Raw genomic sequence first — 24,189 nt, 5'->3', positions numbered from 1 at the left:
TAAATTTGGACCTTACTGGAAATTGTTATTGCTTTCCATCGTCAACTCTACTTGGTGGTAATAAAATCTTAATTTAAAACTCAGCATCAATTGTATCAATGCATTGATACTTGGTCACAGCAATAGTATATGTATTTAAAACAATTTCCGAGAGCAAACAGCGAACCTTGGGCGAGTACAATACCTGCATGAAACTACATGTATGCGTAATCGATTAAGAGAAGGAAAAAGACGAAGGTGAAAGTGCGAAGGTGAGAATGCGAAAGATGTAAGAGCAATAGTAGTATCTAGAAGCAATCGCCTTTGCATCTTCGCTGCTTCCGCACCCCCCCCCCCCCCCACACACACACACACTCTCCCCCTCTTTCTCTTTCCACACATCCTTAGTGTATAAAAATGTTCTACTTCAATAAACCTTTACGTCTGTTTCTATATGATTCATGTGTAAAACACAACTCTCCCTCTCTCTAGCAAGCAATGTGTCAGTTTGAGTTAACATAAACAAGTACATTATTTCTGATGATGAATATAAATTTAAAAAGGCCTTTTCCGTCCTGTTTCTAGCTAACTTCACTCAGTATATTCCATCCCTTAATAAGTTTTTGACGACTTCCTGGTTTCAAGTACTTCTGAATTTAAACCTTACCGGAAATTCTTATTGCTTTCCATCGCCAACTCTACTTGGAGGTAATAAAATCTTAATTTATATGCAATTCTTTCGTGTTAAGAAAAAACTCAGCATCAATTGTATCAATGCATTGATACTTGGTCACAACAATAGTACATGTATTTAAAACAATTACACTGTAGATAGTATGTGAATTTTTTTTAGCAAAGTATATATGATTAAAATTATTTAACATTAAAGGATTAAAGGAGGGCGTGGTTTGAACAAATAATGATTGAACATGTTTTCCATTACAATAGTTAGTATTAGTATGTCGATTCACGCTGAGATAATTTAATTCTGGATGTAACACACTTTCTGGTTGGCTGAAAAAAAACAATTCATAACGTATAAAGAATGTTGCCTATTTCATAGTAGGACTAAAGTCAAAAATGTATTAATCGGCCTGACATACTTTCACTCCTTTACATTCGCACCTTCGCACTCTAGAATCTTCGGCCTAAGGCGAAAGTAAAATGGTGTGATAGGCCCAACCGGAACACCATAAATTCTTGTCAAATACCATACATGCTATCATATCATTCCTTTGTATAGTACAATGCACATGGCACCAGATATAATAAAATTAAACAAGTTTTCATTGTAGTTTTATATAAATAGATATAAACTGTTTGATCTCCACATATATCACAGTTATCAGTTATAGCTAGCGGATCCTTCATAAGTCCCTAACAAGTTCAGCACACTGTGGGGACTTCACCACAAGTTTATCACTAGTTCAGTATTCTGTGGAGACTTCACCACATTCTCTCCAGTGGATGAGACGCCGCATAGCCACCATGTTTAAACACTGCCTGGGATATGTGTTCATAATTCTCAGAGTTGTTTTCTACTGGTCCTGCAAAGCAAAGAGCAAAAACAATAGAGAATTGTATTACACTTTTATCTAGTAATAAAATTCATTCTTATTTTGACTTTTTATCATATAAAAGTTTTGAATACCGGTACATAATAATGTGAAAGAAAAAGTTAGCAAGCTCTCATACCCCACGCTCCCCTATTACTTGACAAGGTATGCATTAAATGCACAAAATAATTTGATAAAAGGCAAAACTCTCAAAAAACTCATGCAAATATGTATTCTCTTTTGAGAAGTGGACAGGCATAGTGGATGTAGGCTATGCCTGTCCACTTCTCAAAAGAGAATAGCAAATATGCACATCTATTCCATCGTCTTTAACAACTACAATAACAACTAAAAACATAGGTAATCACAGATTTACAAAGCTCACTGAGACGAGGTATCACCTTTATGAGGCATCACCTGTTTGAGGCCACTTTAATAATATTATATGAAAATCATTCTTAATAATCTTGGATATTCATGGATACTGTTATAACACAATATGGTTTATCATATGTCAAAAAATACTTTGATAATCATATGTTCATTTCATACCGTATTATAAGATACATTGTTATACTTTCATGTTAAATACTGAAATCTGATTGGTTAAGACGCAGTTAATAATATTTACTATTACCCTCAGCGTTAGCAATGCACTTGGCAACGGGTAACATTAAAAAATGTTACATGCGCGAAAATTATGCGCGTACGGTTCGCTGTAGAATTCACGTTATTCCTATATAAAAGCAGTAAAATTTTCTTAAAATTTTTTAAAAAGACATTCAGTATAACAAAATAAATAGTGCCTGTTTGGGAGGATAACAGTTGAAATTGACACCCCTCGAAAACCATTGTCAACCTCCGCTTCGCGTCGGTTGACAATGGTTTTCTCGGGGTGTCAATTTCAACTGTTACCCTCCCAAACAGGCACTATTTATATAATGTTTATCAATACACATATAAAAATGGAATTTCATCCTATGATTCTTACAATATGTATCATATAATACAATATAATACTATAATAAATAATGTTGCAATATGATACTGTAACATTTAATATTACATTGTATCATGTTATACATTATTGTATTTCATCACAAAATACAATATCATAATATGAAATAAATGATATAATATAGTATTATATGATTCACATAATATCATATTATTAATATAATCCATCACAAAATTGTAACATATGATATAATGTTAATTGAAATAATATAGAATGATATTTAAGTGTAAGATATTGTGTCATATTTGTTACATATTATGATATTGTGTCATATAATAAAATATAATTTGAAACAAAATGGTATAATGTCATATGAGACAATATTATGTGATATAGTAATATACTATATAAGACAATATCATTTTATACAATATCAAATTGAATGACACAAAATTATATACTACAATATCGTATAAAAGAATGAAACGTGTTATAATGATAAATTCTTTCAACAAATATCATACCATACAAAATCATATCTAACGATATTATATATGATTATCATATGATATCATATCATATAATACAATATGACAAATTGCAACTTTTTACAATAAAATATATATGATATTGTATTATATCATACCATACAATACTATATCATAGATATCATTTTTTAACAAACACATCTATCAGGCAGGTTTGAGTGAGGTAGGATATTTTTTTTAGCATCCTTGATAATGGAGATCAGGCTCTGCATCTGAAGCTACCTCTTTGAATCATTTATATTATTGTTAAATAAAACATGAAAGTTTGAAATTATACTATTATATATTAAACATATGACCTGTTCCAAAACACACAACCTCATCCAGCATCCAATATCTTTGGCTCGGATTCAGCATTCATGCCTGTCAGGTGTTTTATTATCATAAGGCACATTAACAATGCAAGTTTGGTGAAGTTACGACCAGTAATATCTAAGATATAATCACCAGATGGCACCTGATCCAAAAACTTTAACCAGCTCTAAGAACCTTAACCTCCTCCAGCATCTGAAACCTATGCCTCAGATTCAGCATTCATGCCTGTCAGGTACATCAGTATCATAAGACTCGCCATCCATGCAAGTTTAGTGAAGTTAGGACTAGTTATAACTAAGATATAATCATCAGAGGGCACCTGCTTCAAAAACTTTAACCTCCTCCAGCATCTGAAATTCATGGCCAAGATTCAGCATCCAAGTCTTTCAAGTCCATAAGTAGGTCCATATGCATTATCCATGCATGTTTGGTGAAGATAGGACAAGTAATAACTTAGATACAGGACCTGCAACAAAAACTTTAACCAGGTCCAGACACCGACGCTGGTGGTAAAGCATAAACTCCCCCCGATTTCTTCTCGGTGAGTTAAAATTCTATGTTCAAAAGGCCTGAAACTTATCGAAATATAAATAATATGGAATCAGAATACCGTATATCAGGTTTTTTCCGCGTCATGTTTTTCTCCGCAAATAAGAGCCTAGAAAGGTATATAAAATTTATGCGAATCAAATTTTCACTATTTCAAATTCACATTATAAATATAATTCACGATTGTTTAAACCTGTGAGGTAAGAGGGGAAAAGTATCTAAATTGTTGCTCTTTGAAATGAAAAATTCGGACAATGAAACCATTTACACGATTTCCTTAATGTGAAATAATTACCGGGAATTATTTTTAGAGACGCAAACAGTCATAGATAAATAGATCATGTACCGTTACATATACCAGTAGCTCAGGTATATAGATAGACATCGGTTTACGCAAGGAAAGCGACCATTTTAATTAGCTTGTCAATGGATTATTAGATAAACAACGAGGCTTTCAAATCTATTATCTGGCGCTTGTCCTCCGATCCCGCAATTTGTACCTCAAACTAAACTAACTGAACATTGGTCACCCTACTATTACTTACCTGTTTACTTCATCAGGAAAAAGAGAACTCTATTACAAAAACAAAACTTTGTATCATTTACGCTGATTTATTTTGCGATTCGGAAATCGTCGCGAACAAAGCGGAAATTGGATACACACGGAAAAAAACCTGATATACGGTATATGCATGTCTACACATTGTGTCCTAAATACCTACAAAGTTCAGTGCAGCGGTTTAAAACGAGTTGTTGCACTTTAATGAAAACAGGACTGATTGAGTGACTGACTGAATGATGGACCAGTCAAAAACCTTATACCCCTCGCAACTTCGTTGTGTGGGTTATAACAATATGGTATTTGTTATCTGTCCTTTATGACGTCTATGTATTCGGTGTATGATAATGTACATGAGTTGTATGTTCACAGCTTGAACACATTCAAGCAAGGTAGCTAAGACAAAAGTAATGACCAGGCAGCATGGATGAATAGATGAAAAGATAAGAAAACTTACATCCATTGTAGTATGATACAATCATGAAAGCAATAAACAACTATTATTTACTCACCGCTGTAGATTTCTTTCAAGTTTGTATTGATTCTTTTTGTTGCATCCTTACAGAAAGCCTTTGTCAACATTATCTTCAAGGGAAAAACACATTTATTTATGCATGTAAGAATTTGTTTTATCCAACCTAAGCACAAAAAACCCAATTCTCATATTTCCATTGAAACTTTTTTTTTCTACAGAAATATAATGATTGTATAGAATTCTCTCTCTCTCTCTCTCTCTCTCCAATACTCCCCCCTGGACCTCTCTATTTACCTCGTGGTCAGCGTTCTGGAGTCCCAGACAGTAGGATCGGTTAGACCTACTCAGACACGCCGTCATCCCATACAGGTCTATCACTATATTGGACACTTTAGCTAGATCCATCTGGGCACTAATGATCTCCTAAACAAACAATTTCTTAGAACAACTTTGAACAAGTATTTCATTCTTTGAAAATGCTGAACACAACTCATAAAAGGCATCATTCGTTATGTCTCCCTTCCTTGCCCCTATTTTTCAGCCCCTATATATATATAGATATATATACTCCATTCAGATGAGATCAGAACAAGAGATGTGTAACCTGAAAGAAATTAAAGGCTTACAGTGTGTGACACACACACACACACACACACACACACACACACACATTGTAAGCCTTTTATTTCTTTAAGGTTACACATCTTTTGTTTTGATCTCATCTGAATGGATCATCATCTTACTCTCCCCAATTGCAAATTGGTCAAAATAAAATCATCAAATGTATGGTACTACAATGTATATCACTTCAGGAAAAAAATTGAACATCAACCACACAGGTCTATGGTGTCCGGATAGGGCCATTTGCGTTAGCGCGACATCGCGTTCAGGTAAACGAGACATCGCGCTAACACACAACACGCCGTCGCGCTAACGCAACTTTGCATAACACGCCGTCGCGCTAACACACAACACGCCGTCGCGCTAACGCAACTTTGCACAACACGCCGTCGCGCTAACACACAACACGCCGTCGCGCTAACACACAACACGCCGTCGCGCTAACGCAACTTTGCATAACACGCCGTCGCGCTAACACACAACACGCCGTCGCGCTAACGCAACTTTGCACAACACGCCGTCGCGCTAACACACAACACGCCGTCGCGCTAACACAACTTTGCATAACACGCCGTCGCGCTAACACACAACACGCCGTCGCGCTAACACAACTTTGCACAACACGCCGTCGCGCTAACGCAACTTTGCAAGTTTCACAGTCTAGTAGGAAGTCGTGTCCGGAAATATCAGACTGCGCATGCTTAAATATGTAGGCATGCACGCAAGCATGGATGAAAAATAAATAAAATATACTTTGAAATATATATATTATTTTCATTTATTATCAATGCATAATAATTGCATATGAATAAAAATATAGTTACTAGTGTGTCACTGTATAAGGATATGAATTATTATAAAATCTACCAATTGATACATTTACCTTAAATATTTAATAAAATTCATTAAATCAACAATAATATATTCATGACACATAGGCGTCGGAACCGGTGGGGGGGGCCCTCTTTTTTTGGATAAGTTATACCTAACTATTAGGAACATAGCAGAATATAGGGTTCAGCCCCCCCCCCCCCCCCCTTATTATCGCAGGAAACATAATTGTTCCGTAACGTACGTTTGAAATATTTAGAAGTTGGAGTAAAAGGCATAACCACCCACCCCCACGGATTAGGATTTTCATGATTTTGGGAATAAGGTTTCTCTCTCTCAATATTTCTGAGGATCAGTCTACCCCCCCCCCCCACTTTCAATTTGCTTCCGACGCCAGTGTGACATGTTATATACCTGTAATTTTACATTTTAAAATTTCTTTGCTTTGGTAATATACAGAGCGCCTAATATGAATTTGTGACATGTACATGTTATAAATATATCATTGCTAAATTAATTAATTACATCAAATATTTAAGCTAAATTTATAAATTTGTAGATTTATTAATAATTTATATGCACTCTAGCATATCCTTATACAGTGACATACTAGTAACTATATTTTTATTCATATGTATTGATAATAATTGAAAATAATATATGTACATATGTATTTCAAAGTACATTTTATTTATTTTTCATCCATGCTTGGGTGCATGCCTACATATTTAAGCATGCGCAGTCTGATATTTCCGGACACGACTTCCTACTAGACTGTGAAACTTGCAAAATTGCGTTAGCGCGACGGCGTGTTGTGTGTTAGCGCGACGGCGTGTTATGCAAAGTTGTGTTAGTGCGACGGCGTGTTGTGTGTTAGCGCGACGGCGTGTTGTGTGTTAGCGCGACGGCGTGTTGTGCAAAGTTGCGTTAGCGCGACGGCGTGTTGTGTGTTAGCGAGACGGCGTGTTGTGCAAAGTTGCATTAGCGCGACGGCGTGTTGTGTGTTAGCGCGACGGCGTGTTATGCAAAGTTGCGTTAGCGCGACGGCGTGTTGTGTGTTAGCGCGACGGCGTGTTGTGTGTTAGCGCGACGGCGTGTTGTGCAAAGTTGCGTTAGCGCGACGGCGTGTTGTGCAAAGTTGCGTTAGCGCGACGGCGTGTTGTGCAAAGTTGCGTTAGCGCGACGGCGTGTTGTGTGTTAGCGCGACGGCGTGTTATGCAAAGTTGCGTTAGCGCGACGGCGTGTTGTGTGTTAGCGCGATGTCTCGTTTACCTGAACGCGATGTCGCGCTAACGCAAATGGCCCTATCCGGACACCATACAGGTCAATGTATTACCGAGAGAAAAGATATCTTAAAAACCCTGATTAAAACAAAAACACTAAGACAATGTAAGACATACTAAATATGAGTCAAATTTAAGTTCCACGTACGCATTCAGTTGTAATGAATACAAAAGGCACATGTAGTCATGTATATGTTGCTTGCACTGATATCAGAGAAATGACGCACAGCTACATGTATTTACTAGTCGTGTTCAGCTTTGATGCATTATGGGATATCTATTGACCTTGAACTGACCTTTCCATGGGTTATAAGTAAATGCTCCACAACCTTCTGGAAAGCCTCTGTGCATCCTTCTAAGAGAAGAGCTTCATACTGAAACAACAAGTCAAGTGTAGGAGAATATGTTTTCAATGTAGATCATTGCTCAATAATTTTTCATATGACAAAATTAGAAAATCGGAAACAATATTTTTTAATTGAAAAATCAAAGGAAAAATTTCCAAATAATTGTGATATATTGCTTTGATTTGACAATGTGTAGTTGTGTGCTTGAGTTGTGTAGTTACCTGTAGCTAAATCAATGTGTAGTTGTGTGCTTGAGTTGTGTAGTTACCTGTAGCTAAATCATTGTGTAGTTGTGTGCTTGAGTTGTGTAGTTACCTGTAGCTAAATCAATGTGTAGTTGTGTGCTTGAGTTGTATAGTTACCTGTAGCTAAATCAATGTGTATTTGTGTGCTTGAGTTGTATAGTTACATGTAGCTAAATCAATGTGTAGTTGTGTGCTTGAGTTGTATAGGTACCTGTAGCTAAATCATTGTGTAGTTGTGTGCTTGAGTTGTATAGTTACCTGTAGCTAAATCAATGTGTAGTTGTGTGCTTGAGTTGTATAGGTACCTGTAGCTAAATCAATGTGTAGTTGTGTGCTTGAGTTGTGTAGTTACATGTAGCTAAATCAATGTGTAGTTGTGTGCTTGAGTTGTGTAGTTACATGTAGCTAAATCAATGTGTAGTTGTGTGCTTGAGTTGTATAGGTACCTGTAGCTAAATCAATGTGTAGTTGTGTGCTTGAGTTGTATAGTTACATGTAGCTAAATCAATGTGTAGTTGTGTGCTTGAGTTGTATAGTTACCTGTAGCTAAATCATTGTGTAGTTGTGTGCTTGAGTTGTATAGTTACCTGTAGCTAAATCATTGTGTAGTTGTGTGCTTGAGTTGTATAGTTACATGTAGCTAAATCAATGTGTAGTTGTGTGCTTGAGTTGTATAGGTACCTGTAGCTAAATCATTGTGTAGTTGTGTGCTTGAGTTGTATAGTTACCTGTAGCTAAATCATTGTGTAGTTGTGTGCTTGAGTTGTGTAGTTACCTGTAGCTAAATCATTGTGTAGTTGTGTGCTTGAGTTGTGTAGTTACCTGTAGCTAAATCATTGTGTAGTTGTGTGCTTGAGTTGTATAGTTACCTGTAGCTAAATCAATGTGTAGTTGTGTGCTTGAGTTGTATAGTTACCTGTAGCTAAATCAATGTGTATTTGTGTGCTTGAGTTGTATAGTTACCTGTAGCTAAATCAATGTGTAGTTGTGTGCTTGAGTTGTGTAGGTACCTTTAGCTAAATCAATGTGTAGTTGTGTGCTTGAGTTGTATAGTTACCTGTAGCTAAATCATTGTGTAGTTGTGTGCTTGAGTTGTATAGTTACCTGTAGCTAAATCAATGTGTAGTTGTGTGCTTGAGTTGTATAGTTACCTGTAGCTAAATCAATGTGTAGTTGTGTGCTTGAGTTGTATAGTTACCTGTAGCTAAATCAATGTGTAGTTGTGTGCTTGAGTTGTATAGTTACCTGTAGCTAAATCAATGTGTAGTTGTGTGCTTGAGTTGTATAGTTACCTGTAGCTAAATCAATGTGTAGTTGTGTGCTTGAGTTGTATAGGTACCTGTAGCTAAATCAATGTGTAGTTGTGTGCTTGAGTTGTGTAGTTACCTGTAGCTAAATCAATGTGTAGTTGTGTGCTTGAGTTGTGTAGTTACCTGTAGCTAAATCATTGTGTAGTTGTGTGCTTGAGTTGTGTAGTTACCTGTAGCTAAATCAATGTGTAGTTGTGTGCTTGAGTTGTGTAGTTACCTGTAGCTAAATCATTGTGTAGTTGTGTGCTTGAGTTGTATAGGTACCTGTAGCTAAATCAATGTGTAGTTGTGTGCTTGAGTTGTGTAGTTACCTGTAGCTAAATCAATGTGTAGTTGTGTGCTTGAGTTGTGTAGTTACCTGTAGCTAAATCATTGTGTAGTTGTGTGCTTGAGTTGTGTAGTTACCTGTAGCTAAATCAATGTGTAGTTGTGTGCTTGAGTTGTGTAGTTACCTGTAGCTAAATCAATGTGTAGTTGTGTGCTTGAGTTGTGTAGTTACCTGTAGCTAAATCATTGTGTAGTTGTGTGCTTGAGTTGTGTAGTTACCTGTAGCTAAATCATTGTGTAGTTGTGTGCTTGAGTTGTATAGTTACCTGTAGCTAAATCAATGTGTATTTGTGTGCTTGAGTTGTATAGTTACCTGTAGCTAAATCATTGGTCTTAAATCTCACCTGTAGCGTGTTATGTAACGATTGATGGAGCTTTAATTTTGAATTATATGGTTGATGAACTGAGACTGCATTTTCAGAATTCCTTTTCTTGGAACTGAACTGTCGACTAACAGCCTTCTTGTACATTTTCCATGCCACTCCAGGGTTTTTCCACGGATTTCTAGCAATTCTATAAAAAAATAAGACCCAATATTCGTTAACAATCAAATCATTCAAGTGGCTCAGACTTTAACAGATACTCAACTAGTACAAGTATATAATGGTATCCATTTTTTATTTATAAGGAACAACAAAGCAGAACATAAGGCCTTGGAACTTTCAACAAAATAAAGGAAAACCATTTTACTTGACTGCATCTTTTAATTCCTTCCCCGCATACTTCATTCCTTCTAATGCAACGAAAAGCCGTAGAATCTCATTGGTTCCCTGAAATCATATATACATGTAGTCATTCATAAATTCAGGACAAGGGGTATTGTCTGGGAACGCTCTACTTCTTGATTTCATGTGTGTGTCAAAAATGACTGACCTCAAAAATCATGAGAATGCGCCCATCCCTGAGGTATCTCTCGTAGGGGTAGTCCTTCATATATCCAAGCCCCCCGAGGATCTGTAGACACTCGTTCACACAGCTCCAGCACCCCTCCGAACTAAACACCTGCAACGCGGAAGTCAAAAAGATTTGCATAAAAGTGAATTACCATTTTTAAACTTTTTTACTAGAAAACTGCAGGAATATTTAACATATTTTGACTAGGTTTCGGTAGGTACAAAGGTACTAGGTAAGTTATTCAATGACATAAATAAATCAACAAGTGAAACATCATAGTTGACCAACAATATTGATTTGGCCTGCAGTAACAGTACCAACTGGATCCAACCTTACAGAAAGCAGGCAGACCCCAACCAAACCCTGGGTCTGCTTTCTGTGTCCACTCAGAGTCTGTGTCAGGTAGGCTGTGGTGGACCAGAGCTGACCCCAAGCAGACCCAGAGAGGACTTAGAAAGCAGATCCAATTTCAGAAGCAGACCCTTTGCTACTGAAAGGTGACCAAATTTGGAATAAACAAGAGGCATGATTCCAGGCGGTAACAAACAGACAGGTCTGCTTCACACTTCAGTGCATAAACTGACCCCACAGGCTGACCCAGACCAAACCCAGAGATGGCCCTGAGCAGACCCATAGCAGACCAAGTTTTAAAAGTAGACCACAAGCAGACTAGGAGCAGACATATAGAAGACCCGGGGTCAGCTTTTGGAGTCTGTTTTTGGTGTTAGGTTGTGTCACCATGAAGGGCAAATGTTTCAAAGTGAACTATTTTTGTTTAAATCATGAAATAACCAATAACTTAATTCTAAAGCAGTAATGCTTAATTTTTGAATTACTATAAAAATGTTAAAACTCTGAATCAATAATTAATATATAAATTGTCAAATGTGAATCACTTATGTTTAAATCTTAAATTACTTAATATGTTTAAGTTCTGAATCACTGAATTCTGAATCAGGTATGCTAAAAAAAAACCTCCTACTTCCAATTCCAATGGAAGAGAGGGTTCAAAATATTATGGCCGCGATAGATTGAACCCCCTCCAATTTCTAATTACAATTTGAGAGTGGGGTTCAAAATATTTTGGCTGTGATATATTGAACCCCCCTCTTTATTTCATTGCTATTGGAGAGGGGGTTCAAAATATTAAGGCTGCGATATATTGACCCCCCCCCCCCCCTCCTACTTCAAATTTCAACAGCTATAATATTTTGAACACCCTCTCCAAAGAGATTTGGAAATAGGAAGAGGTGTTCAAAATATCGCAGCCATAATATTTTGAACCCCCTCTCCAATAGGAATTGGAAGTAGAAGGGGGGTTCAAAATATTGCAGCCATAATATTTTGAATCCCCTCTCCAATAGCTAATGAAAAGGCAGAGGGGGTTCAAAATATCGAGGCAATAATATATTGAACCTGGGGTTCAGTATTTTATAGGAAGGTTCAATATTTTGCAGCGATATATTGAACTTGGGTTCATAATATCGCACAATATTTTGAACCCGGGCTCAATATTTTGCAGTATCAAAATATTATTTGACACCAGTGCATTAAAATAGAGACATGTTCGTTACATCCTACTTCAGCATGACTTGGTTGGTATTGTCCTAACCTTCACAATAGCGGCCTCTAGTGAAACATCTGGTTTTTCATAAAGGTCTATAACTCCTGCCGTCAGATATGCCATGCTTTCCATTGCATAGGTAGTGATTGTCATCTGTGCAAATTTTTCCTGCAAGCAAAATGATAAATTACCATACAAACAAGAGATTCCTGCATTATGAATGCGTGATTTCAGTCCTGTCCATTCAAAAAAGTTATTTGTCAAATGTTCTCTTACTTCATTTATGAAACATCCTCTGTAAATAACCCTACCCCAAAGCAACCCCCCAAAACTGTCCTTCATCATGATGAATTAAAATCTTTGATAGTCACAGCATTTTTACATTGAGACTCATTTGTCAGTATTTTTGCAAGTTTGAAATTACTGTTAGTTCAATATGTCCAATTGAAAAACACAACTATATATACCTTAATTTACTTTAACTCATTTTACCTGAATAAGACCGAATTCAGCCAGTGGGGACCCAAACTGCTTTCTTGAGACCGCATGCTCGCAAGTCATTCCTATGTATAATCAAACAATTGTCAATGATATTTCTACAGCTCTCATCTTCAACTTTTAGTACTATTCCAATCAACTTTTCCATTAGCAACTCAAAATTCCTGTCACATAGCTCCTTGTTTTTCTACAGACTTGTGGATCACTAAGTATTCTCTATGATCTCGTATAACAGGGCCCATATACCAGTACATATTTACATAAAAATACATATCATACAAATATTGACTAGGGTTAAGGGGAACATTGATTATATTAGCCCCCAAGGAATGAAATGTTGCCTGACGCAAAGCTTCGGGTGTAAATAATTGACTGCTTGAATGATGTCTTGGAATAACAATCAAAAGAACTTTTGTTTCTTTTAAGGAATTCAGTTTCAATGCATTTATGTGTTTATCTGTTATTTTTTTCCAAAAAATTATTACCTCTCTCTTGTGCAAAATTATTTTATTAAGTCTCATCTATAAGTCGAGCCCCTAATTTTAACTTAATTTTCTACTCCAAAATATCCGACTTATAGACGAGTACATATTTTTACAAGAGGACAATATCAATGAACTCACCGATCAACTTTTTTAGGATCCCTGCCCCTGAACTCCCCATGCTAAATCTACCACTGTTCAAGATATTCATTGCCACCTAAAATATTCAAAAATACAAATGTAACATATAAACAAACAATATTTATCTTTTTAATGTTAATGAGCTACAAAATACAGCTACACAAAGTTCATGCAACCATTGCAAATTGTGAGAGGATCGCACATCTTTATGTGGTTTTTGATGATGGCAGTGATCCTCTTGATTTGAAAAAAAAATTGGAGTCATCTCTAGACCTGATATTATGAGGTTCTATCACACCTATCAAGCAATTGACTCTCAAGAAATTAGTTGGACAACATGATCTACTGACCAGACTGTTTTTGCAAACTAATATACTGTAAATTCCTAATTAAACGCAAGGAATGAATATCCACGTAAAATCGGGAGAAGCATATCTTGCAGATTTTAAAATCTTTAATTTTTCGGAGAGATGTAAGCTATTAGGGAATATGATATTTATTAAACATTCGGTGTTCGCGATTTTATATTCTCGCAAATTTGATGCATAACGATAGAATCGCGTAATTAAGTACTCGCGTACTACAGTAACCTCTTCTTCTGAGATCAAGCTTCATTATACATGTACATGAGTTAAAGCTATGTTTTACTACATCAATCATGTTAATTTTCAACCAACTAGCTTTCTTAACATAAAAGTTGTTAAAGCAATATGAGCTGCAATTTTCATGTTGAATTTTTTTTTTACCAAAATGTTATTTCCAGCTAAAATTAACAAAAAATATCATTGCTTTTAAATTTCTGTTAGCTTTTGTGGGAAAAGCCAATAAGAAGCCCTAATTAATATTGTCATCCTGTACAAAAATTGATTTGCTATATATTCCTTAAAAGAGATATCTTTCATTTGGCAAAAATTACGGTAATGATTTTTTTTCAAATCTTATTAATCATAAAAGTTTAAGTTACAGGCAGACTTATCATATTAGCACGTTTTTGAACCAAAATAAAATTCTAAAAAATACAGCTCATTTCCAAACATGACCAATTCATACATATAGATATTCTTATTTTAAAACATTGTGTCACAGTTTAATTATGTTTGGGCACAATCTCTTACAATATTAGTGTAACTGGATTAAAATTCCTTATATGCTTTACACAGTTTTCAAACAATTTTAAGAAAACCAGTAAGCAAGTTGTTACAGAAAATCCAAAAAAGCCTATTGATGTGAATTCTGAGTGAACTACTGACCTTGAACCCTCCTCCGACCTCTCCGATGACATTCTCCAAAGGAACAGGGGTGTTATCAAAATGAACTTCACAGGCTGCAAAACATCAACAAACTCCAAATTTCAATATTTACATTTGCAAATTCGTTTTTTACATGAATTAATAATATAAAAAACATTCATTTCTGTGTGAACTTTATAATGACCTTACAATGATTACCACACACACTTATCGGGTTTCACAGGATTTGATCATTTGACCAACCAAGTCTATATCCTGATGAACTTTATTATAGGTGTTAATTAGTTATATTCCTGTGTTAGCTATTTAAGGCGATTTTCTATAAGTTAATGTAAGAACATTGCTGGGACATGAATAAAATTTGCTAAAGCCATGAATTCCTTCTATCCATGCTGGTCATATTCAAGTTTTGCTGTATAATTTAGGTAAGGTTTGTGGTTACAGGGAAATAACTCACATTTTTCATCAACTACCCTTTATTTCAGCTATGACGTGAAGATTTATATGACGTCATAATTGATTTCCACAGGGTTTTGTAGTTTCATTGAAAAAATATCAGGACAAAAACATTTTATCAATTTCCACAAAAAACGAAGTTTGCATCATATGGTTTTGAATAGTGTATTAAAAACATCAGATTACATATATACATGTACTAACTATTAAAGATACTTTTTTCCTGAAATCGGTGGACTTGAAAAGCTTTCAAGAAAGAAGTTTTGGTTTACATAATAGTAGTCCATGATTAAGACTTTTGTTGCATTTTATTCTATTTCTATATTGTTCATTAGGATCAAATTAACTAACATGAATCATGATATAAATAGTGATATTATTTTCGAACATTCCAATCATAAATTAACCTCCAAAACAGTCACATATAAAACGTATATATTTTCACGAAATTATTTACATTTCATCAACATGAAAATCTGAAATCATGAACTTTGACCTTTTGTAGTTATAAAACGGGACTGGCAAAATTATTTGAATTTCATGAGAAAAAAGACTAATTAGTACAGTGAACAAAATAGTATGTAACTTTCAATTGGTACAACTCCTAAAAAATGCAAGCCGCAAACCTTACCTTATATCTGTGAAGGTTTTACCAAATGAATGTTATAAATATGACAAAAAGCTTACATGCCTTGACGGTCATCTGAGTACCATAGCCTTTAGATTGACCTGTCAGTGGGTCTCATTTTTGTACTCTCTCATTGGTGCCTACTGTTTGGTTATTACTGCAAACCAATTATCATTCACGACGGCTTTATTTCACGATTTCCCCGAGATTAACTGGTTCACAGCGACTGCGGTAATTTTCGCGACCAAGCCTTTTTTTTAATAGGATTATATAGTAAATACTGGTCTGCAGTGAGAAATTTTCGCAACAATGAGGCTCTCGCGAACCTCACGAAAATTTCTCAAACACGAATAAAAGTTGTTTTACAATATCTAGTAATTGTTTAGTTAGGGGGTAGTTACTCTTAGGTTAAAGTGGTTCCTGGTGGTATTTGTTTGGTGGTGACTACAGCTTAGTGGTACCTATCTTACTAATAATTTTTATTTCCTACTTCTAAATGTCCTCTCTCCTAATAAGAGTAAACTATTCAAAGACAGTTCTTATCTGGTGGTACTAGTTTTACAATGATCTGTAATGTGTGGTAACTTACTGTTAGATCCCCGGATTCCAAGTTTGTCCTCAGGCTTCCCACTTGTGATTCCACCAAACTCCCTCTCCACAATGAAGGCTGTTACTTTATCCTTCTCCACCCCCTACGATAAAATATAGAACTGTTAGGAAACGACCGATTGGATCAGTCCACCTTTTGTCTGCATGGCCCATCACCCCAGATATGCATGCGACTTACGTCTACAGTGACTTTTGTTTTGGCAAATACAGTGAAGATGTCTGCAATGCCCCCGTTGGAGATCCATATTTTGCCGCCATTAAGAAGAAATGTCTTTCCGTCCTCAGATAGCGTGGCTCTAGTCTGAATGGATGCGGCGTCACTTCCACTGTAAAGAAACTGGTACAGTTCTGGTAAGTGCTGTAAACCTGTAATTTTTATCATTACTAGAGGATCTCAGTGGCAACTTTTTAAGGAATTAGGAATCATTCTTTGATTTGTATGAGAATAGAAGTGATGTGCTTGTAGATTGTATCTGTATTTGTATACCTTTACAATTCCATTAATTATATCCATAATCATATACCTAGACATTTCTTTTATTTAATCATATCTATAAATGTATACCTGGACAGTTCTGTTAGTTAATCATATTCATAATCAATATATATACAGCTTACTCCACTTATATTGAACTCGCTTATTTTGAAATTCCGTTTATTTTGAAATAGAAATAAATCCCCAGATTTTACCTCTCATATTCTTTGCATTGATTTCACGGATATAATGAAATCGGTTATTTTGAAATATCGCTTATATTGAAGCCTCTGATCGGTCCCCAAAGGTGATAATTAGTTATTTTTATAACGGTTATATTGAAATTCTCCCTGGCGGCTGTCGTCACGGTTGGTGACAGTAATTATGCCAGACTGACCGGTTGATATACAAAGGTGTGAATTGATAAGTTTCTCTTCATGTGTGTTTTTATACTTTTATTAAAAAGTAAAATTTATTCACTGTTTAATGTTTTGTTTTTACGATTACGGATGTATTGAGGCTAGACGTAATATGGAAACCCCACGGAAAAGAAATACCTTATCTCCGGACGCTCAATACAAACTAGTTATGTCTATTGATGAAAGAACAAAGCCTAAATTCGAAATAGCTAAGGATTTTGAGATTATCGCGCGTACACTTACGATGATATACAAGCAGCGTTCAGCAATATTTGAAGCGTTTGAGTGTGGTGATTTTTCTCTAACGTTTTTCTAAAACGTAAAAGAATGCGATCCGAGATTATGATGAGGTTTAAGATAGTTACAAAGCTTTTGGATATAATTTTAATCAAACTTTCAAGGACTAATGTTCCATGTAATCCGTTTATTGTAATAGATAAATGATGATCTAATAATTTGTTCGGGTTTGGTTTTCTATGCTTACATCGGGATTGAACTTTCCAAAATGGCGGCTTCACGTCAGTAAATTTCGATTATATTGAAATACGGATATATTGAAATAATTTGCATGGTCCCCTGAATTTCAATATATCCAGAGTAGGCTGTATATATAACTAGGCAGCTCCATCAATCATATTTATAATCATATATACCTGGAGGGTTCCGTTAATCGCATTTATTATTATATACCTGGACAGTTCCATTAAACACATCTATAATCGTATACCTTGAGGGTTCCGTTAATCATATCTATTCTTATATACCTGGAGGGTTCCGTCAGGCAAAATGCAGCAACGTGCTCTCCTGTGGCAAGCTTAGGCAAATATTTGGCCTTCTGTTGCGCTGTCCCAGCAATAAGAATACCCTGCATCAGATGAAGATCAGAATGGACAAATGTGTGGAAATGAATTTCAGTGGTTGGATGCATGTGCAAATATAACATCAAATGCAGATTTGTAAATTGAGTGAGTTGTTTACAAAAGGAAAATTGTCACAGTTAGGCCAAAAAAAATTCAAAAAATTATATGCTACATTATTATCCTCACCCCATTATCCCTTCCCCCCCCCCCCCCCCCCCTCAAGAACCAAATGAAGCAGAACTGACCTTGAGTCCAATAGACTGATGAGCAGCTAGTGTGACAGCTATGGAGCCATCCAATGCTGTGATTTCGGCCAGTCGTGCAAACTCAGTGGCGTTGAGCCCAAGTCCACCTAACAACACATGTAGATTATGTAAGTATCTTTGGCTTACGTGACAGTCAGCCTAATTGATCAGCAGTGCCAGATACCTCAGTAAGTGAAGCACCTGACAAGAGATTCAATAAACCCAGGTTTGAATCCCAGTCATTTTTACCATTTCACCCATTCTGTAACATTTGATGCCATGACCAGGATACAAACCTATCACATTTATCAAATATTGCATACAATACTGTGATTTTTTAGTGAAAGCTTTCCTCTACAGCATATCTTCTTACATTAAACACTTGAAATTAGAACCTACCTTCAACACATACATGTATTCAATTTGGCTTATGTATTATATTATACTTCAGGGCAGTTAAAAACATTTTGCAAAGTCTTATAAAATCATTTTCATGTATGTTATTTTATCATGGTAAAAAATACCCCTCTCGTCATTTGATTTTCCTTTAACCAAGTATGAATACAAAACCTCTCGGTGGTGCAAACATAAAATGCATTTGTAGGATAATCAATCTTAACATCTAGATAGGTGTTCATTTCACAGAATTTGTTAGCTCTTTCAAAAGCATTTTAAAACTGATTCAACGTTTATGATGAATTTCCCATGACTTACCATATTCTTCTGGAATCTGCTGACCGAAAAGTCCAAGGTCCTTCAAACTCTGCAGAACCTCGTCAGGAATCTTGGCGTTGACATCAATGCTTTTGGAATCCACTTCAATAGACAACAAAATGACCAGGATGATAGTGTTACCAATGTATTGGACATCACTATCATCACGATTCAAGGGGTTCGAAAATCAAAGGAAGTCTCACTGACTGAAATAAATATAGCTATTGGAGCATGTTACAAGATGCTTGCTTTTAATCAAGACTTGTGTCATACTTAAGATCAACAGAACATCTTTTAAAAGTCTATTATAATAAGTTTCTCTCACTTTTCAGTTAGCAATATTGAATCAGCAAACTTTCCACTCAATCAAATTGTAAGAAAATATTTTCACAGTGAATATAATTAATGCATCGCAAAATAATTTTAAACAGCATATCAGCATACTGCACCTATAGATACTAATTAATAATCAATAATTATTCTTAATAACTAACAGCCAGTACAGCATGTTGTGCCTAATAAAATTTAAATTAGATGACAGTTATGAATTCAATGACAAGATATTTATATCTTTCAGGAGCATTTCTGTTTACATGGATATAATTACTAGACTAAAGTAAGACAGGTGCACATTGCTTGCCAAATCAAGACTGCATGGACTCAATTTAAACATATTTCATTGATAACTCAAATGAATTGGGAAACAGGCAAAACCAATGTAAACCTCTCCCAATGTAAACCCTCTCCCAATGTAGGGCCTCTCAAAGAGATAAAAGATTGTAACAAATGGCCCATAATTTTTTCTAAACAAGAAAATTGAATCTTAAATTAGAATTTTTAAAAAACCAAGCCCCTTGTCATGGGCCAAAAAAACCCTGAATTATACATGTAATAACAATACTGATCCTGTGTAATAGAGTTGTAACGATACAGCGATACATCATGAATCATGAAGGCCTATGATACGCATATCATATTGTCACATATGTATCGTGATACACAGTATGAGTTAATTTTCAGTGACTTTCTAGAATAGTTACATTGTATAAATACTACAAAGATGTACATTATGAAATTTCAAGCTAAGTTGGTAATAATTTGCAAGTTTCGTTGTAATCAATTAAATTTCAGTTCTTGACAGTTTGTTGATTGATTTTGTAAATAGTTGACATATTTGATTTATGCCGTCCTATTACTTATAGAGGTAAGCAACAACATAAAGATGTCAGTTTATTTACAGTTGACAACTATATCATGATAAATGATATATCGCATCATGATACATATCGTATCGTAAGGTAGCCAGCGAAAATCAAGCCTGCTGTTTAATAAAAGCAATATGAGCTGCAACTTTCATGCTGAAATTTTTTTTAACAAAAATGTTATTTTCTACTAAAATGACAAAAAATATCAGTGCTTTTTAATTTCTGTTTATAGCCTATTTTTGTGGGAAAAGCCGATAAGAAACCTTAATTGAAGCAAGATTGAATTATTGTCAGCCTGTACAAAAATTGAATTGCTATATATTCCTTAGAAGAGAAATCATTCTTCTGACAAAAATCAATGATTTTTTTTCAATTCTTTTTTAACGTAAAAGTTTAAGTTACATGCAAACTTAGCATACCAGCAGGTTTTTGCAGCAAAATAAAATTCTAAAAAATACAGCTCATATTGCTTTAAGAAACACTATACAAAATGAATTTCTATATTTTTTTTATAGTACACCCCCCTTTCAAACAATAGATTGGATCCCCCTCTTTGTTTCTGTTGTTAGATCCGCCCCTCTCCATAACTGTGTACTTACATCCTTCATTGAAGAACTTCTCTATAGGTTGGACCATCTGATTAAGGTGCTCCAGCTCTTCTTTTGTCATCTCTGGATAAACCAGCATTTCCTTCAAATCAAGATAAAACTATTGGATAAGACTTGCATTCATAAATCAAGAGCTAAATGCTGCAAGAGCAACTTTGACGCTTAACCATTAAATCTCAAATTGAAAATTGCTTTAGACTATACATACATGTACAAATATAAACAAGAATTTTTTTCAGCAGCTTACAGACGTGTTTTCAAATTCTTTTTACTACTGATACATCCAAAAATTCCTAATGCTATCCCAGTAGTCTTTCTTTTAACATATTTTGATAATCACACAAGTCAGATAATAGATGCACACAATTAACTAGTGTTATCAAATCAGTTGAAAATCATAATTGGCAGAATCAGTTGTCTCTTACCAACTTCATAATTGGCAGAATCAGTTGTCTCTTACCAACTGAAGATCAGTCAATAATCGAATCGGTAACAAATTATATTAAATTCTTAAAAATTGGGCACTAAATTTTATGCTATCATATTGGTTTAATTTGAAATATAAGTGCTATTTGCACTTACTTTTTAAATCTTATAAGACGTATGCTTTATTTTTATTAATTAAAGTGTTACACATCTTTTGAGATTGAAGAAAAATATAATTGATTATAAAATCTCAATTCGAAATTTCTACAACCTTTCTAACTGATCATCGATTAAAAATCAAATCATGACAACACTTTACAATTAACATAGACTTTATATTATTGCCAGAAATCAATACAAATCTTGATCTGTTTTTGGGATGTAAGAACCCATGAACATAAAAAGAATAATCTTAATACCGTGACTAGGCTACACTCAGGTCACAATAAGAATTCATCCATTTACTTGCAATTGAACAGCTGCGAAGCAGATCAGCTTCGCATTGATTTTAAGCCTGTTAAAAATAATCTGCAGAGGAAAAACACTTTTTTATAAATTACAAACATTTTTGAACATGCATATGTAGTTTAGTCCACAAAATATCCATTTAATGAGTCGTACTAAGGCATTATGTTAAAATAAGTGTTTGAATTTGCCTGCCATTTTGTGGGAAATCGCACTCGGAATGTCTCGGATTTTATCATTAACATTGGCGACCATTAACAGCGAAGTTTCAAACATGATGTTAAAAGTGGCAGTTGCAAAAACAAGTAATGTGGTAATATGGGATTATGAAAGAGCAACATTGTAGGTATTTGAGACCAATCAAATGAAAATTTAGACGAGATACAGTGCAATATAATTTTTTCAATTGCTACAAAGCGAGTATATGGGAGGAATTCTATCGCTAAACCGCTCTGTAGAACATCTGTCATTTTAACGATAGAACATTCTATCTACCATGAACAGGGCTCAAAGTTACAACTAAATAGGTCACATTTATGACTTAAATTCAGGTTTTGGAACTTAAAGTAAAAGCCCGTCACCATTTGTTGACCAACAATATCGGCATGGATCACTTATTTTTTCCCTGAGTTCTTTTTATAATACTACACAGTACAAATATAGGTTGACAGTTCCTTGCAACTTTTTGTCTGTTTTACATAAAATGTAAAACTGCCTGAAGGTAGCTAAATGAACCTAATTCAAGTAGGTAAATAAAGCTATGAAGGTATGCAAATAATTCAGGAAAATGTATGGGGTACGGGATGTTTCGCACCTCATCATGTTTCGCGCTGAGATGGTTCGCACCTATTCTGTTTCGCGCTGAGATGGTTAGCACCGCAATGTTTCGCATCGAATACATTCTTAACAATAAATGATTTATAAAACATGTATATGTTAAGTTTATGTAGCCGGTGTCGGTATAATAAACATTGACATATTATGAAACATAAATAGTAAACACATATCTTTTTATGGTTTATTACAAGAATGTAACGTAAGTAAGTAAACGTAAGTAAATAAGATAATAAATTTTAAAAAGTCGCTTAAGTAGGGCTATATCTTAATTATTTAGTTGTCTTTGCTGCTTAAAATAGTATAAAAATGAATACGACAATAAATATGTGTGCTTTAGAAAATAAGAATTATTTAATTATGCAAACAATCTTTTTTGTTTTAAAAGATAATTTATGAATTTCTTATAAAAACTTAACACTATGTACAAGATCCTCAATAAGTGTGTCTCTGAAAATTTATTATCTCAGATTATTCCATATACTAGCAGTAATGATTCTGCATATAGAACTACATATGTGTTATTTTTGTGTGTATTTTTCAGTAATTTGTATGTCATTCTTCAATGACATAATTATTAATTCATAAATATATGGGATTGAAAATTATCAAACAATATCACACATACAAATATGGTAGTTAAATCGATGCAGAGGCGGTAATGTAAAGTTTAAATCAGAAAAGTTATGTAATTAATTATCCGCACCTTTAGATCTGTGGTACTTAATTACCTGCAATAACACCCCTAATTTTTCATAAAAATACAGGTAAATCTCAAGTGAAAGAAGTGCTATAATTGTTATCACAACACAATTAAAACCTCTTGTTCTGAACCTATATAATAAGGCCATGGCTTCAAAGGCTTCATAAAAAGCCCAACGAAAAAAAAAAAAACCGTTATACTAGCGGCGCATATATAAATGCAAACACCGTTTCAATGTTTTTTATAACTTATTTCAATTCTTATATAGGTTATAATTAATTTCAGAGCAACAGTAACACGAGAAAAATATCCTAATACAGTGAGATGTTTTGCTCCGAGGGAGGTGCGAAACATCGAGGTGCGAATCATCTCAGCGCGAAACAGAATAGGTGCGAACCATCCCGGATTCAATGTATGGCATAAGTGGTTGGTCGTTATGACCACTCACTTATTACCGTATATATTAAATAAAAACTCGAAAGTTTTTCCTGATTATCTTTTAATTTACTTTAGCAAACCTCCCAAGAAAAAGTTCTCGTATAAATGGGGCATTTTCCAACGGTCTCCTCTTCCCAATTCGAGTTTCCTCGGCTTCTTTTTCAGACACCGTCGTTCCTGGTTGTTCTTTCACAGCAGTTTGTGTGGAATACAATTTTAGGGTGTTTGGGAATGCAGTTGTGTCCAGACATTCTCTTAAATAAACGGTCTGACGTATTGACTGAGAAAACAACCTCAGAACGGACGCTCTCAACATTATGCAAAAGTTGATGAACTTCGTCTGCTTCGGTATGCCGAACCCGACACGATAAG

The 24,189-nt window shown here is 34.9% G+C and overlaps 1 protein-coding gene across 1 annotated transcript; it reads right to left on the bottom strand.

Moving 5' to 3' along the window:
• Positions 1–1,258: 1,258 nt before the first annotated feature.
• On the bottom strand, positions 1,259–24,183 carry LOC128159454 (complex I assembly factor ACAD9, mitochondrial-like). Its single transcript, XM_052822561.1, has 18 exons — positions 23,888–24,183; positions 20,943–21,033; positions 19,139–19,240; positions 18,425–18,531; positions 18,084–18,184; positions 16,604–16,751; positions 16,406–16,508; positions 14,733–14,806; positions 13,483–13,558; positions 12,854–12,924; positions 12,410–12,529; positions 10,777–10,905; positions 10,594–10,673; positions 10,248–10,416; positions 7,971–8,048; positions 5,234–5,362; positions 4,977–5,049; positions 1,259–1,526 (listed from the first exon to the last, which is right to left on the bottom strand). The coding sequence occupies exons 1-18, from the start codon at positions 24,131–24,133 to the stop codon at positions 1,426–1,428; spliced, it is 1,998 nt and encodes a 665-aa protein (XP_052678521.1). The 5' UTR covers positions 24,134–24,183; the 3' UTR covers positions 1,259–1,425.
• Between the last annotated feature and the right edge of the window lie 6 nt (positions 24,184–24,189).

This window comes from Crassostrea angulata, chromosome 8 (assembly GCF_025612915.1).
Source record: "Crassostrea angulata isolate pt1a10 chromosome 8, ASM2561291v2, whole genome shotgun sequence".
In the NCBI taxonomy this organism is placed as follows: Eukaryota; Metazoa; Mollusca; class Bivalvia; order Ostreida; family Ostreidae; genus Magallana; species Magallana angulata.
The sequence above is the reverse complement of the archived record's forward strand: the minus strand, read 5'-3'. Positions and strand labels throughout refer to the sequence as shown.

What these genes read in the sequence shown, in the direction of transcription:
- LOC128159454 (XM_052822561.1), bottom strand. Translation starts at nt 24,133, where the DNA reads ATGTTGAGAGCGTCCGTTCTGAGGTTGTTTTCTCAGTCAATACGTCAG. An exon ending in AGGTCGGAGGAGGGTTCAAG is followed by an intron (nt 13,559 to 14,732) that starts GTCAGTAGTTCA and finishes TGAATATTTTAG; the next exon opens with GTGGCAATGAATATCTTGAA. An exon ending in CTTGAAAGAAATCTACAGCG is followed by an intron (nt 1,527 to 4,976) that starts GTGAGTAAATAA and finishes TTTGCTTTGCAG; the next exon opens with GACCAGTAGAAAACAACTCT.